This window comes from Delphinapterus leucas, chromosome 13 (genome assembly GCF_059928025.1).
Source record: "Delphinapterus leucas isolate spDelLeu-1000000601 "Yukka" chromosome 13, BTC_Dleu_Yukka2, whole genome shotgun sequence".
NCBI lineage: Eukaryota > Metazoa > Chordata > Mammalia > Artiodactyla > Monodontidae > Delphinapterus > Delphinapterus leucas.
Window position 1 is genome coordinate 9645586 of NC_143141.1, and position 13051 is coordinate 9658636.

The window sequence follows — 13051 nt, forward strand, 5'->3', positions numbered from 1 at the left end:
CTATGTTGATTTTTTAGGGGATTTTTGAAAACTTTACCACCATACCACACAACGCTTGCAATTGTGAGTTCACATGTCTAAGAATGAGAGAGAGAGAAAGCGCACAGGATACGGTGCAGCGGGGCCCTCCAGGGGGCTGGTGCCCTGCTGGGCCTTGGCGGGCCGAGGGGATGGAGGAGAGGCCACCAGCCCCCACCAACCCCTGCCCCAGCCTGTAAGGCACGTGGAGGTGGGGCCACATTAGCACTTGAATGCAGGAATCTTGTTCTCTTTTCCGGCTAGTCCATCTTATTTTATAATAGAAGGATAACAATGTTTTGATGTGTTTCCTTTAAAACTCTTTATCATGGGAAGTTTCAGACATATGTAAAAGTAGAGTGTACCTCCAGGTACCCATCACTCAACATCAGTTACCAATTCAAAGCCAATCTTGGTTCATCTCTACCCCTACCCACTAACGTTGTCCCCTCAGGATTACTTTTAAGCAAATCCCAGACACATACAATTTAATTCGGTAAGCACTTCAGTCTGTGTCTCTAAAAGACTCTGTCTTTAGACAAAACTTCAGTATATTATTACACCTAAAAAATATCGGAATTTCTTAATAGCATTAATATCAGTCAGCATTCAGATTTCCTTGATTGTCTTTTAAGTGTTTTTTAATATGTTGTTGAAATCAGAATCCAAACAAGGCCCAAATGTTGCAATTAGACAAAGAAATGTTAATGGTGAAACTGTATCCCGTGGCATTGATGCCCCAACATATTTAACCATTTTCCTCAACATGCAGGTTGTTTCCAACTTTTCCCCCCACTGTAAACAATGTGGTAGAGAGTATCCTTATACAGAAATATTTTGTCTGCAGTTCTGGAATAGATCCCTGCATATGACGTGAGGTGACTGGGTCTGAGGGTATGCATATTGGTAAAAGTTCCCATTGCCAAATTGAAAGTACTTCTGATAAAGAGATGATGAAAAGGGGGGAAAAAGGAATGAAGAGAAAGAAGTAAGATAGTGGAGCTGGAGGAAGGAGAGGGACAGAGCACGGCTGGGCAGGGGAGGAGATAAGAGGGGAAAGGCAGGCGGCTTCCTGAGCTGCTTCTCCTCGGGCTCTGTGCCAACAGCAGGTTTTCTGTCCCAGGCTGGATGGCCGGCAGGAAGTGTTTGACAGATGAGATGGCCCGTGGTGCGGTGGCCTGGGATCCGAGCGGCCGTGCCAAATGGGGCCAGGTGGCCAGCCAGCTTCCCTGGAGCGGGGAATCCAGACCCTGCGCCCTCAGGTTTGCTCACGAAGCAGGGCAGAGATGGGGCTGCAGGGCCTGGCTCGCGGGGCTTCCTGGAGGAATGCCCGCGCCCTGCCCGCAGCCAGGTCAGGGGGCGCCTGCCATGCACCGGGGAAGGGCCACTTCCTGAAGGTCACCCTTTAGCCTGGGGAGTGGGGGGGGGGTCATCCTTTATTTCCTGTTTGTGCCAAGGACTTCAAGCCCAGACACAAGCGTGAGGGTTACTTGCTAGCCGTTCAATAATTATCCTGTTGTGCGCAGCCGGAAGCACGAAGATGGAGGAAGAAGAACACGTTACTTGATGTCTCAGAGAACAGTATGGTTCAGTTTCTCACCGGAGAAAAAGTGAACACTTTGTGAGATGGCAGGTGACTTTTATTCTCCTCATTAGACTCCTCTGTATTTTCCACACTTTCTGTGATAAACACATATCGTTTTTATCATTAGAGGTTTGGGGGGGAAAGTGAAGGAGATTTAAAGAAATCACTTCTTGAAGTAGATTTGCTGCTTCTTGCTGTTCGGCGAAGAGGGATGTTGTCTTTCTTTCCACTGCACGAAGTGGGAAACCTTGGCACAGGTCTAGCCAGCAGTTTGTCTCAGATTGCGGAGCGAGGGAGGGCGCCGGGCCTGGTGCTCCCGGCTCGGACCTACACAGGTTTACATGCAAGAAGTCTCCTCCCAGAACCCACAGCTGTGGGACTGGAGGTGGCCCGGGCCATCCTCTCTCGTTTGTCACCTGGCTGGACCTGTGACCTCAGGTCGGTTCCCTGGGACCAAAGTCACATGCTATGACAGACGCTGGTACCAGGGGCTGAACTTTTTCCTCCGCCTCTAATCCCCACCCCAGCCCCGAGTGGAAAAGCTGTAGGACCTGTGCCCACAGGCAGCTCCAAAGCAGGAGCCAGTGCCATGGGGGTGGGGTGGGGGGTGGGGGCGTGGAGATTGCCCGCTGAAGTACCCTGGGCCCCCGCAGTGTGTGCAGGAGCGTCAGGACCCACGTCTGTCCTCTGGGTGCACAAGCCGCTCTCCCCGTGAGGTGTTTGCAGTGTGTTCTCGGGGTGCCTGATACGCCGACGAGGACCTCGCTCCGCGATGGCTTCAGTGGGCAGGGAAGGGGGTGGGTCGGAGCTTCACGGTGTGAATGATGCACGTGCACCGGACCTCCCCAAGGCCCAGGCCCCAGCTCCTGTTTTGCCAGGGGCAAGCCCGGGTGAAATAAATCCAGCAGTTACAGAGTGTGGATGGGGCTGAGCCGCCCAACTGGCTGCGCCTGCCCCCCAAATCCAGAGCCAGCAGAAGTGGCCAGCTGGGTTGTTGCTGGGATCCCTGGGCTGCTAACCAGCGTGGCGCTCACTGATGTTTAAACAAAGGGAGGAAAACGAAGAGGAGCAGGGATGAGCGCTTGGACCGCTGTCTGTTCCTGTTCTTTTCCTCGGCATTTCACTTAAGCTAACATTTGAGTAGCCTGGCAAAGGCGCGGAAACTGATACTGTATAAATAACGGCACTCGCTGTTTATCCCTCTGCCATCACTTGGGATTCCCGAGGCATTTAGAGACTTCGCCCTCTGGGACGGCTGCCCGTAAAATAGACGAGAGATGGGGGCTGGAGGGGTCCTGACGTGGGCCTTATCAGGAACCCACAGTCCAAGCAGAAGGTCGGAGCTCCGCCAGGAGCCCAACCTGCTGACCCAGGCTGGGGCCTTTGTTCTGTGTGATTCCCCTTTGGGGCTGATCCCCCCGCCCCCCCGCAACCTTCCTTCCTTCTGTTCCCATGGCCCCGTGTCCTTGCCGCGGTGGCTGGGCATTAGTGCATACTGGCAGCTCCCTGTCCGGGTGGGGACCTCCCCCCTGCCCCCCCCTCCCCGGGATCCTCAGGGTTGGCAGCTGGGGCTTCGCGCTCAGCTGGGCCTGCCTGGCATCTGCTGCCCAGCAGGAGGCTCTGCTCCTCCCCTTCTTGCTCCGAGACATTCTGACATTCTCAAGATAACTTCTGACCTTGGCCTTGGCTTTGCCACAAGCACAGGCACCCACCTGGACCCGGGGTCAGCATTCTTGGCTTGTGGACACGCCGTGGATTTGTGTAAATCTGACAACAGTTGATTCCGTAACCTGCGGTGTTTGAGTTTGCAGCGCACACACCTGCCACACGCTTCCCTTCTCCTCCAGGCCTCCCCACGTGCTGCTGTGCAGACTCTCCTCCTGCCTCAGATCAGGGCAGTGTCTGCACGCCAGGCCCATCCCCACCCTTCCCCCAAGCGGGAGGTTACTTCTGCCGCCGGCCTGTCCTTCCACTGAGTGGTGACGGGACTCGTGGTGCAGCCGTGGCAAGGCAGCACTGCCTCCCTCACACCGAGCACGCACGGAGGAGATTGCTCGCATCTCATCTAGCTGTCGGCACACAATTCCTTGAAAGCCATTCGCTTCGAGGCACAGCCGGACCGTGCCCTCTCGGCGTATCTCCAGCTCCTGGCCTTACAGACTAAGCCTAGCTCAGCAGCAGTGAACTCCGAGGCAGACTGATCATTTCTCTGGCAGAAACTGCACTACAGAGTGGTGTAGCAGAAGGGAGACATTGTCACCCAAGGGGTATCTCTCCCTCTGAGCAGCAGTCGGAAATGTGTTTATCTGAGCCTACAGGGGCTTGTACAATCAATTCCCCTACTGAGAAGCTGGCGGGTGCCCCCGAGCAGAATGCCAGAGCCAGAGTCTCCTAGAGTCCTCGGAGCGCCAGCCTCCTTACCACATGGCCCCTGGCCAGGTCCTGCCAATTTATGAGGCCCTCCAGACACGGTGTGCTTGGGTATCGTCTGTGTTCGGGGTGCTGTGCTTGAACCACGCATGCATCGCGGGAGTCAGTCCATGAAAGTACCCGTGTGACTGAGCACGGGGATCAGAGTGGTGTGTGCCAGCAGCCCTGGGGTGCACACGTGTTTGTGTGTGCAAATAAAGGACTGTTTTAGAACGGCCAGCTTCACAAGCACAGGAACAAAGCTGCTTTCTCCTCTGAACCTAAATGATTTGGGGAAAAAAAAAAAAAAGACATATACAATTTGTAAATTGCCTGGATATACTCAAGCAGACAGCAGCTTGGCTCCGAGGAGAATCTTTGTTTTGGAGCATTCTGTTCCTGGCAGATTAAAGTATGATGTCCTTTTTAAAAAGGAGAGGAGGAGGTTGGGCTGACCGAGGAACTTTCTCTCTCTAGTCATGACTTTAAATGCTGTCTGAAATGCTCTTTGCCGGGATTTAGCCATTAAAAAAGAAGAACAAACATGAAGTTACTTTTTCATTTCCTGGAATCCTTATTAATTGCCTTTAGGACGTTATCTAGAAAGAGAGCGAAGAGGCATTCACCAAACACGGACGGAGTGGGAGAATCCTACCCCACACCCAGCCTCCACGGGACACCCAGGAGTACAAGAGGGTGATGCAGTCCAGCCAGCCCCTCTGAAACGAAGCACCTTCCACCAGAGGCCCTAAAACCACACAAAATATATCAACTCCTCGTTGTACAGGGACCTGGGATCCTGTGGGTCCAGATGATCTATCGGGGCAACAGTGTACTCAAAGCAGGGCTCCTTTCCATGCCAGCAGCTCCTGGCGGGAGGGAAAGGCCCCACCGGATCCAGTCGGGAATGGAATCGCAGGTTAGGGCCCCAGGAGTATGGAGAGTCTGAGCGCCCTTCCCCCTTGGCCCTGGGACCGTCGCTGCTCACGTGGTTTCCAGAGAATCCCACGTGGCACCCTTGGTGGTTATTTCCTTCCCAAAACTTCCCCGTCTTGGGCCCCTTTCTGTTACTTTCCCATCTTCTCAGGTGTCCCCTTTGTTTCGGAAAAACACAAGACGGGGCAGACACGCTCTGTGTAACCAGACCCCGGATGCTGGCTCCACGTGGGCCCCATGGGTAATTCTGTCCGCCCGCTGCAGCCCGGAGCCCTCAGCTAAAAGCTGCGACTCCCATGCCCCTCTCCTCATTGCAACGCAGGTCCTATTCACAACCGTGGTAGATACCTCAGTTTCCTCCCACCCCCGTCAAATGGGAAGGACAAACTGTATCCCTCAGTCGCGTGTTTAAGACACTGTGAAGGGAGTCCCCTGGCGGTCCAGTGGTGGGGACTTAGTACTTTCACTGCCGTGGCCCGGGTTCGGTCCCTGGTTGGGGAACTAAGATCCCGCATGCCGCACGGCGTGGCCAAAGAAAAACCAAAACCAAACAACCAAACAAAACACCCTACTGTGACGTGTTCGTGGACAGCAGATGATTCTGATGGTGCCACGGGTGGTTTTACCTTCCAGCGGGTGCTTGCACCAGGGCTCCACCAGCAGTTTTGTCCAGAGCAGTGACTGACGCACTTCTAGCATCCCGGTGAAGCGGAAATCCGAACCATCCCCCTGAACCCAGCCTCGCCGAGACAGGCGTGTTGAGAAGGCTCCCTCCCCGACCTCGCCCCTCTGTCCCTTTGCTCCCACAGCTCCCCGCCGGCCCAGCAGCTCTCCTTCCTGCGCAGCGGCCTCCTGAGCAGCCTCTACCTGACCTCGGGCCTCCGCCCCGTGCCCCTGCTCCGGTGGCTGTTCCAGGTGAGGACCGCGGCCTGCCGCCAGGTGGCGGGAGCGTGCCAGCACAACAGTCAGGGCAGGGCCGCTGGCAGGAGGGGCTGGGCACCCACCCTCTTCTTCTGGCCTTGGGTGCTGCTGGGTTTGTCCCAGCTGAGGCTGGAGGAGGGAGGGAGGCTTGTGATGACAGAGACAGGGAGGTGCAGGGACCGGTCTGTTGTCTTCACTCCGGTCCCCCCAGAGCGTGTGCCTCACAGGGTGTTGCTTTGCCCCCAGAGGCCCTCTGTGTGATTCCGGCAGGGCCGCTCAGCAGGTGCTCACACCTGCTCGCCTTGTGTCCAGGCTCATCTCCAAGTCACAGGTCCCGGCCCTCGTCCCATGGGCAGCGGGAGCACAGCCCTGCAGCAGCCTTGCAGGTGTGAGGGCCCTGGTGAATTCTGAGCTGGGGTGCTCGGGTGTTTGCCTCCCGCTGTGGAGTTGTAGGTCGGCTGGAAAAGCCTAGAACAGCTGCTCTGTCTTCCCCTCCCTTCCGTTCTGGTTGCTGCCAGGGGCACATGCATTCTGCCCGGGGCTCAGAACCTTTGCGCTGAGAAAGACAGTGAGAAGCCAGCAGGGAAGGCCCGGGAACCAGCTGCTGGGATCTGAACGCAGGGCACGGGGATGCAGCCTTGGCCCCCACCCAGGACCTTCCCTTGCCTGGGGACCGGGAGGTCCCAAGTTCCAGCTGGTCCCATTCCTGCCAGTTGGAGCCTGGACCCCAGCCGTAAATTAGAGCCACCATGCGGGGTGGATTGTTCTCGGAACTCCTCGGCCTCGGCAGACTGGCTGCCTTCCAGAAGGAGCCCTCTGGCTCTCTCTTCTTCCCTCTGGGCTCCTTCCCATCGGCCCTGCCCTGCCCCTCCCCCGGGCCCAGGCCACACAGGGAACAGAGCGGCCATTATTCTCCGTCCACAGTCAGTGCAGGCTTCTTTCTCCTTGCTCAGTGCACGACAGACGCAAAGTCGGGCATCGGAGGCACAAAGAGCCGGCCTGAGATGTCGCCCACAGAGGGTCCTTGTGTGACCCTGACACGGCGTGGAGGCGTGAGCGAGCCCCGCCTTGTCTCTCCCCCCACGTCTGTCACCTGGGGGGTCCCCGAGAGCAGAGGACCGAGCCCTGCTCCTCCACATACTACTGTGTGACTTGGGGAGTTATTTAACATCAGCTCCGTGCCTCAGTTTCCACTCTGTAAACTGGGGTCGGTAGTCCCACGCGAAGGCTGAGTGAGGAAATCCTGTGAGCTGCCTTGTCCTTATAGCCCCCCGAGGTTCTGCGCAGGGTCTGGGCATCATCTGGAAGAAATGAAGTTAGCACGGAGGTCAGGTTCTCCATCTTCAGCAAGGAGAAACAAAGCAGCTCCTCTCCCTGCCCACGGCTAAAGTCAGATCAGTGAAAGGGGTGCGCTTGGCCTTGGGGGCCTCTTCTGGGGGAGACCCTGCCCAACATCTTTGTCTCCGGAGGGGAAGGAGGACCAGGGCAGCTGCTGTCTGCCACTCACGTGATCACGCTACAGGCTTTAGGATGGGCTCTGATGTTTCACTTCCGAGGTTTTGGTTTTCTTGTCACTTGGAACTTATTTTCCCACAGCAACAGTAGCATTGGATCCTTTGCAGACCTTGGTTCAGGACAGGCTACATGCTGAGCTCTAGGGACAGAAAGGTCCTGGAAATGGCGTCCCAGGTAGATGCGTAGAACGTGGCCGTGGGGTTCCGCGTACTTCAGAACCGCACGCTGTTAGTGAGAGGCACAAATCCACGGGGGCTGCCTGAAGCTGCTGGGGCGGGTGGCGCTCCAATGAAGGTGCAGGGGCGGTTCGTGGGATCCAAGGGCAGGGATACAGCTGGGCCTCAGGACGAGCTGGAACCAGGTTGGACAAGGGTCGGGATCCTAAGACAGGCTTTCGGCTTCTCTCTGTACCTCAGGCTCCATGGTTAAGTAAATTCCCAGGAAAGAGAGTCTGATTGGCCTAAGAGGGGTTCAGTGACCACCCCCAATCAAAGGCAGCTAGGGGCGCAGGCTCACAGGGCTGCTGGGGTCCCACATGCATACCCGGGGTTGATTCTGAGAGCTAGGGTGTGGGGGAGTTGGGCGGCACCGCTCCAACCCTGCTCCTTCAACTCTTTAGAAAGGCCATCCTGTGTCCCCATGAGGACTAGTTCCTGCTGCCCGCCACCCTCCCTGAAGCCGGGGGCTTCAGCGGGGTGAACAGTGGGTGCTGGGTGAGTAGGCTTCAGCCTTAGTGCTCGTGAATTATGTGAGCTCGTCACTGGAGCCCTAGTATATGCTTCCCAGGTGAGCCTTGCTGGGGAGGGCGGACAAAAGCAGGAAGCTTATGCTGTCAGTGAATTTATATTCTTGTTGGGGAGCGATCACGTGTTCAACTATGAAAAAGTTCGGAAAGGAAGAGGGAGGCAGGGTTCTCGTGTCTTAGGTCAGATCCTTGGGAAGCAGGAAGCCGCCCCTGCGAGGGAGGGAGGGCAGCAGGGCCGGGGCAGAAGGAGAAGCTGAGTAGCAAAGCAAATGCATGACAGGCCACGGCCAGTCCTGGAGTGCTCTGGAACTGAGATTACCCTTTAGAGTTGTCCCATTTGAGGCAAGGCGTCCTGGCCTTTGGGCCCCAGCATCAGCTAGTTATCAGACGAAGGCTGCACTTGGAGAGGGGGGTGTGACCTGGGGTGAGGGACTCCTTCTGTCCAAGGTCAATCAGCCAGCAGCAATGCCCAGCCCGTGGGGGTGGGAGCCTTGGTCCTGAACCGAGCGCCCACTGCAGCGGGCTTTTCTCAGCACTCTCCAGAGGGAGGATGGTGTGCTGCACGGCGTGGCCTGGCCTCACCTGTGTGTCCCCAGACTGGATGGCGCTGGTGGGGAGGGTGCATGTCTCCATGTCACACCCTGTTCACGTTCCAAATCCCCAGCTGTGGCCGCAGACTCAAGGAGTGTTCGAATAAGAATCCCAGTGAGTTTGAGTCAGGTGGGTGCCCTGCCCACCCTCCCCCCACCAGCTTGTTGAGGATCCGCACTCAGTACCAAGGACCTCCCAGAGCCAGTGGTCTCCCGAGGCTCAGATGTTCGGAGTTAAGGCACTGACCTGGAAGTGATGTGAGGGTCTCGAAGAGGGGCCGCACTTTATCTTGTACAGCTGACGGTAGTCAGTGCTGCTGAGCTCTTTCTCTTGCCTACACCGGTTCCTGCCCTGGAGGGGCGTGGCTGTGACCACAGGGAGTGAGGGGCAGAAGGACCAAGACTCCCACACAGGGAGGTGGACAGAGTAGGAGATTTCAAGTCACATAGACCTGGGATTGAATCCTGGCTTTTCTGCTTCGTTGCTCTGTGACCCTGTGGAAGTTGCTTGACCTCTCTGAGCTTGGTTTCTTCATCTGTAAAGTAGCAATAATGACAATATCCTTCTACTGTGTGGATTTGTGAGGATTAAATGGGACTTATTTAATATGGCATAATAAAGGTTTCTGCTATTACTCCATAGGAATGACCCAGCTAACCTGTTTTTTTCTTCTCCTCCTAGCTGCTGACATGGCCTCCAGAAACTTCTTTGGGAGCCTTTGGTCTCCTGTGGGACCTCAGCATGGATGGGCTCTTCCGTCCGTCTGGTCAGTACCTCGGGTGCAGGGCAGCAGCTGGCATGCTGGGTACCCAAGCTCGAGAGCCTACATAGTACTCAGCTCTCGGCCCTGCACCGCCCCAGCCCAGTGTGTGGGAGAGGTGCTAGTGGGGATGTTGCATCACCGGGACACGGAGACATCAGGCCATCTTTGGCTCTGGCTCCTGCATTAGTAAAAAGCTGAGCCAAGAGGCTCCCCAGCACCTTCTCTGGCCTCAGATCCATGTCACCAGGGCCAAGTCCAGGCTGACTTCACAGACTTAGGATCCTGGAACAGTCTGGGAGCTGGGTTCTGTGGATTTACGAGGACAGCTTGCCTCCAGCTTCTTCCTGAGAGCCCCAGTTTGCTTGGGTGGGTTCCAGGAACATCTGCATCAAATCAGGGAAGCTCTTTGGGTTGGAGTCACCAAGGGGGAGGGCCCTGAAGCTGTGCCCCTACCCGCAGCCCTCCTCAGCTCCTAGGGCATCAGCGGAGCCCCTAAGTTTGGACTGGGCTGGAGTGAGAGCTTTGAGTCTGTACCTTGGTCCTGACATGTAAGGGATACACTTAAGTTATTTTTATTTGTTTAATTTTTTTAGCTTATTTACTTATTTTTGGCTGCGTTGGGTCTTCGTTGCTGCACACGGGCTTTCTCTAGTTGTGGCGAGCGGGGGCTACTCTTCGTTGCGGTGCGCGGGCTTCTCATTGCGGTGGCTTCTCTTGTTGTGGAGCACGGGCTCTAGGTGCGAGGGCTTCAGTAGTTGTGGCACGTGGGCTCTAGAGCGCAGGCTCAGTAGTTGTGGCGCACTGGCTTAGTTGCTCGGAGGCATGTGGGATCTTCCCAGACCAGAGCTCGAACCCGTGTCCCCTGCACTGGCAGGCGGATTCTTAACCACTGCGCCACCAGGGAAGTACCTGAGTCATTTTTATCCTTTCAGATGTTCAGAGTTCCACGGAAGCAATTAGTTTCCCCTTTTGTGGCCGCACCCTTACCGGGCTGTCATCATTTGGTGCCTGAACCTAGACACTTTGGCACCAAAAAATATCATGTAACCCATTGAAAGGTGCTTAGGGCAGACAGTGAGAGGGATCCACAGGTTTCCAGACTGCGCCCTTGCCCACCAGCTGCAGTCTGCCCACCCTCCCACTAAAACATGGAAGCATGTAGCTCTGAAGGCCAAGGTTATAGACCCATGATGCACCATTAACCCCCCACCACCACCACCGGCAAGCAGCCCTTTGAATTTCTGCTTTTGTGCCTCCCCTCCAGGCGTTGGCTGAGCCGGGGGCCTTCTGTCACATTAGAGCATTCCAGACTCCTCCAGCTCCCCCCTCCCCCCGCCCCTGCCCCTACGCCTGGGACCCTCTAACTGAGGTCCTCTGAATAGCGCCAGTCTCGGCCTCCTCTCCCTTTGCATAACCTCTGCCCCTGCAGCCTGGGCTGCCCTTTCGCGCCTCTGCGGCAGGCCTGCCCTTTGGGGAACAGAGGCCTCCCTTGTCCCACTCTTCTCCTGCACGAGGTGGTCTGTGTCTCCTCCCGCTGAGGCAGAGGGGACGTCCCACTCTTCTTTGCTTCTTGCCACATTGTCCCCGATTTGCCCTCCACTGGGATGGGGTGGACCCGGGAACGGGCCCTTGAGTTCAGCTCTGGTAGCTCATTCCACTGCAGAGCGGTTCTCCCGGCATTAAGGGGGGGGCGGGGGGCGGGGGAGGATGTCTCTTTCCCTCCCGTTGGAATAGAGACTGGGCCACAGAATGCTGCGCCCAAGGTCAGGATCTTGATTGGTTTGGGCAAAGGCAAAGGCCTGGTTCGCAAAAGAAGGGAAAGCAGGGACTATTTGTACCCCCATGTTCACAGCATCCGAATGGCGGAAGGGACCCAAATCCCAGTCGTCCACTGACGCCTGAATGGATAAGCAAAATGTGGTCTATACATGCAGTGGAGTATTATTCAGCCTTAAAAAGAAAGGTAATTCTGGGACTTCCCTGGTTGCCCAGTGGTTAAGGCTTCGCCTTCCAATGCAGGGGGTGTGGGTTCCATCCCTGGTCAGGGAGCCAGGATCCCACACGCTTAGCAGACAAAAAACCAAAACATAAACCAGAAGCAACATTGTAACAAATTAAATGAAACATTTAAAAATGGTCCACATCCCAAAAATCTTTAAAAAAAAAAGAAAAAAAAGGGAAGGAAATTCTGTCACATGCTACAACGTGGATGAACCTTGAGGACATGATGCTAAGTGAAATAAGCCAGCCACAAAAAGATAAATACTGTAGGATTTCTCTTATATGAGGTACCTAGAATAGTCAACTTCATAGAGACAGAAAGTAGAATGGTGGTTGCCAGGGGCTGGGCGGGGGGAATGGGAGGTTAGTTGTTCATGGGTACAGCGTTTCAGTTTGGGGTGATGAAAAAGTTCTGGAAGTGGGTAGCGGTGATGGTGAACAATGTGAATGTGCTTAACACTGCTGAACTGTCCACTTAAAAATGGTTAAGATGAAAAAAAATGGTTAAGATGGCAACTTTTACGTTATGTGTTTTTTACATAAGTTTTAAAAAGTAAAGGCCAAGCCCAGAGTCAAGAGCCAGGTGCCAGGAGAGAATCTACCAAAAGCTGGAACTGGAAATCAACTGCTAGTTCAGGGAGCATTTGTATGGTTAAATTAGATCCAGGATTGATGCAAAAGGAAGTCATGTTTCTCAGATTTGTCAGCGACTTGAGGTGCTCTGAGTGTCCTTGTCCTCTGTGGGGCACTGCCCTCTGGGGCAGAACTGTGGGGCTTTGGATCTGTGATTGGTATGTGAGTTTTCAAGTTGCCTGGCCTTTCTCTTTTGTAAAATGGGGGAGACTTGCAGGTGTGTACATTTCCATCTTTTTCTGGAATATGTAGCTGACCAGAGGTTCTTCCCAGATTATCCCAGGAAAGGTCTTACACAATCGCCTTCATCGCAGCATGCTTCCTGAGTAAGGGGAGAGCCCGGGTGGGGCCGGGTCTCTGGCGGGGCCTGGGATCCAGGCTTCAGAGTTGATCGTCGTGGGTGTGCTCCGGGCGACCGGGGCTAAGGGCTGAGAGCCCAGCATTTGCTGGAGGATTGGAGTAAGGTGGGAATTGTTTTCCTGGTTTAAGAAGATGGCTCCCGCCCTCAGGGGGCTGATAGGTGGGAGGGGATTAAGTGTCCAATTACAATAGGAGATAGAGAGGAGGCAGAGGCAGAACTTCGGGAAACTACTTCTAGTTAGATGGGGGAGGCAGGAATCGGGAAGTGCTTTGTAGAAGAGGGAGCGGTTGATTCATCTTTCAAAAGACGTGTAGGGCAGGGATTGCAAACTCGGTTGCAGTGGAGACCTAGTGAGATCGGTAACTGGAGAGCTCCTGGCCTGTCTAAAAAGGCTGGCTGGTTCCCTGTTGCCAGATCTGTCCATTTTCAAGAGACTCTGTGTTTTAGTTGGGATGTACTTGGACTCGTAAGTAACAGATGTCCAATTAAGAACAGCTTATCATCTCACATGACAAGAAATCCAGAAGCAGGTTGTTCCGTGGTATGTTCAACAGATTTGCGTCACCAGGGCTC

General features: G+C 55.1%; 1 protein-coding gene across 1 annotated transcript in view; it reads left to right on the forward strand.

Moving 5' to 3' along the window:
- FAM178B (family with sequence similarity 178 member B) overlaps window positions 1-13051 on the forward strand; it is an 82856-nt gene that overhangs the window by 9666 nt on the left and 60139 nt on the right. Inside the window, exons 5-6 of the mRNA XM_089922731.1 lie at window positions 5758-5863; window positions 9402-9486. Coding sequence (XP_089778857.1) covers window positions 5758-5863; window positions 9402-9486 — 191 coding nt within the window. The remainder of the gene's footprint in view (window positions 1-5757; window positions 5864-9401; window positions 9487-13051) is intronic.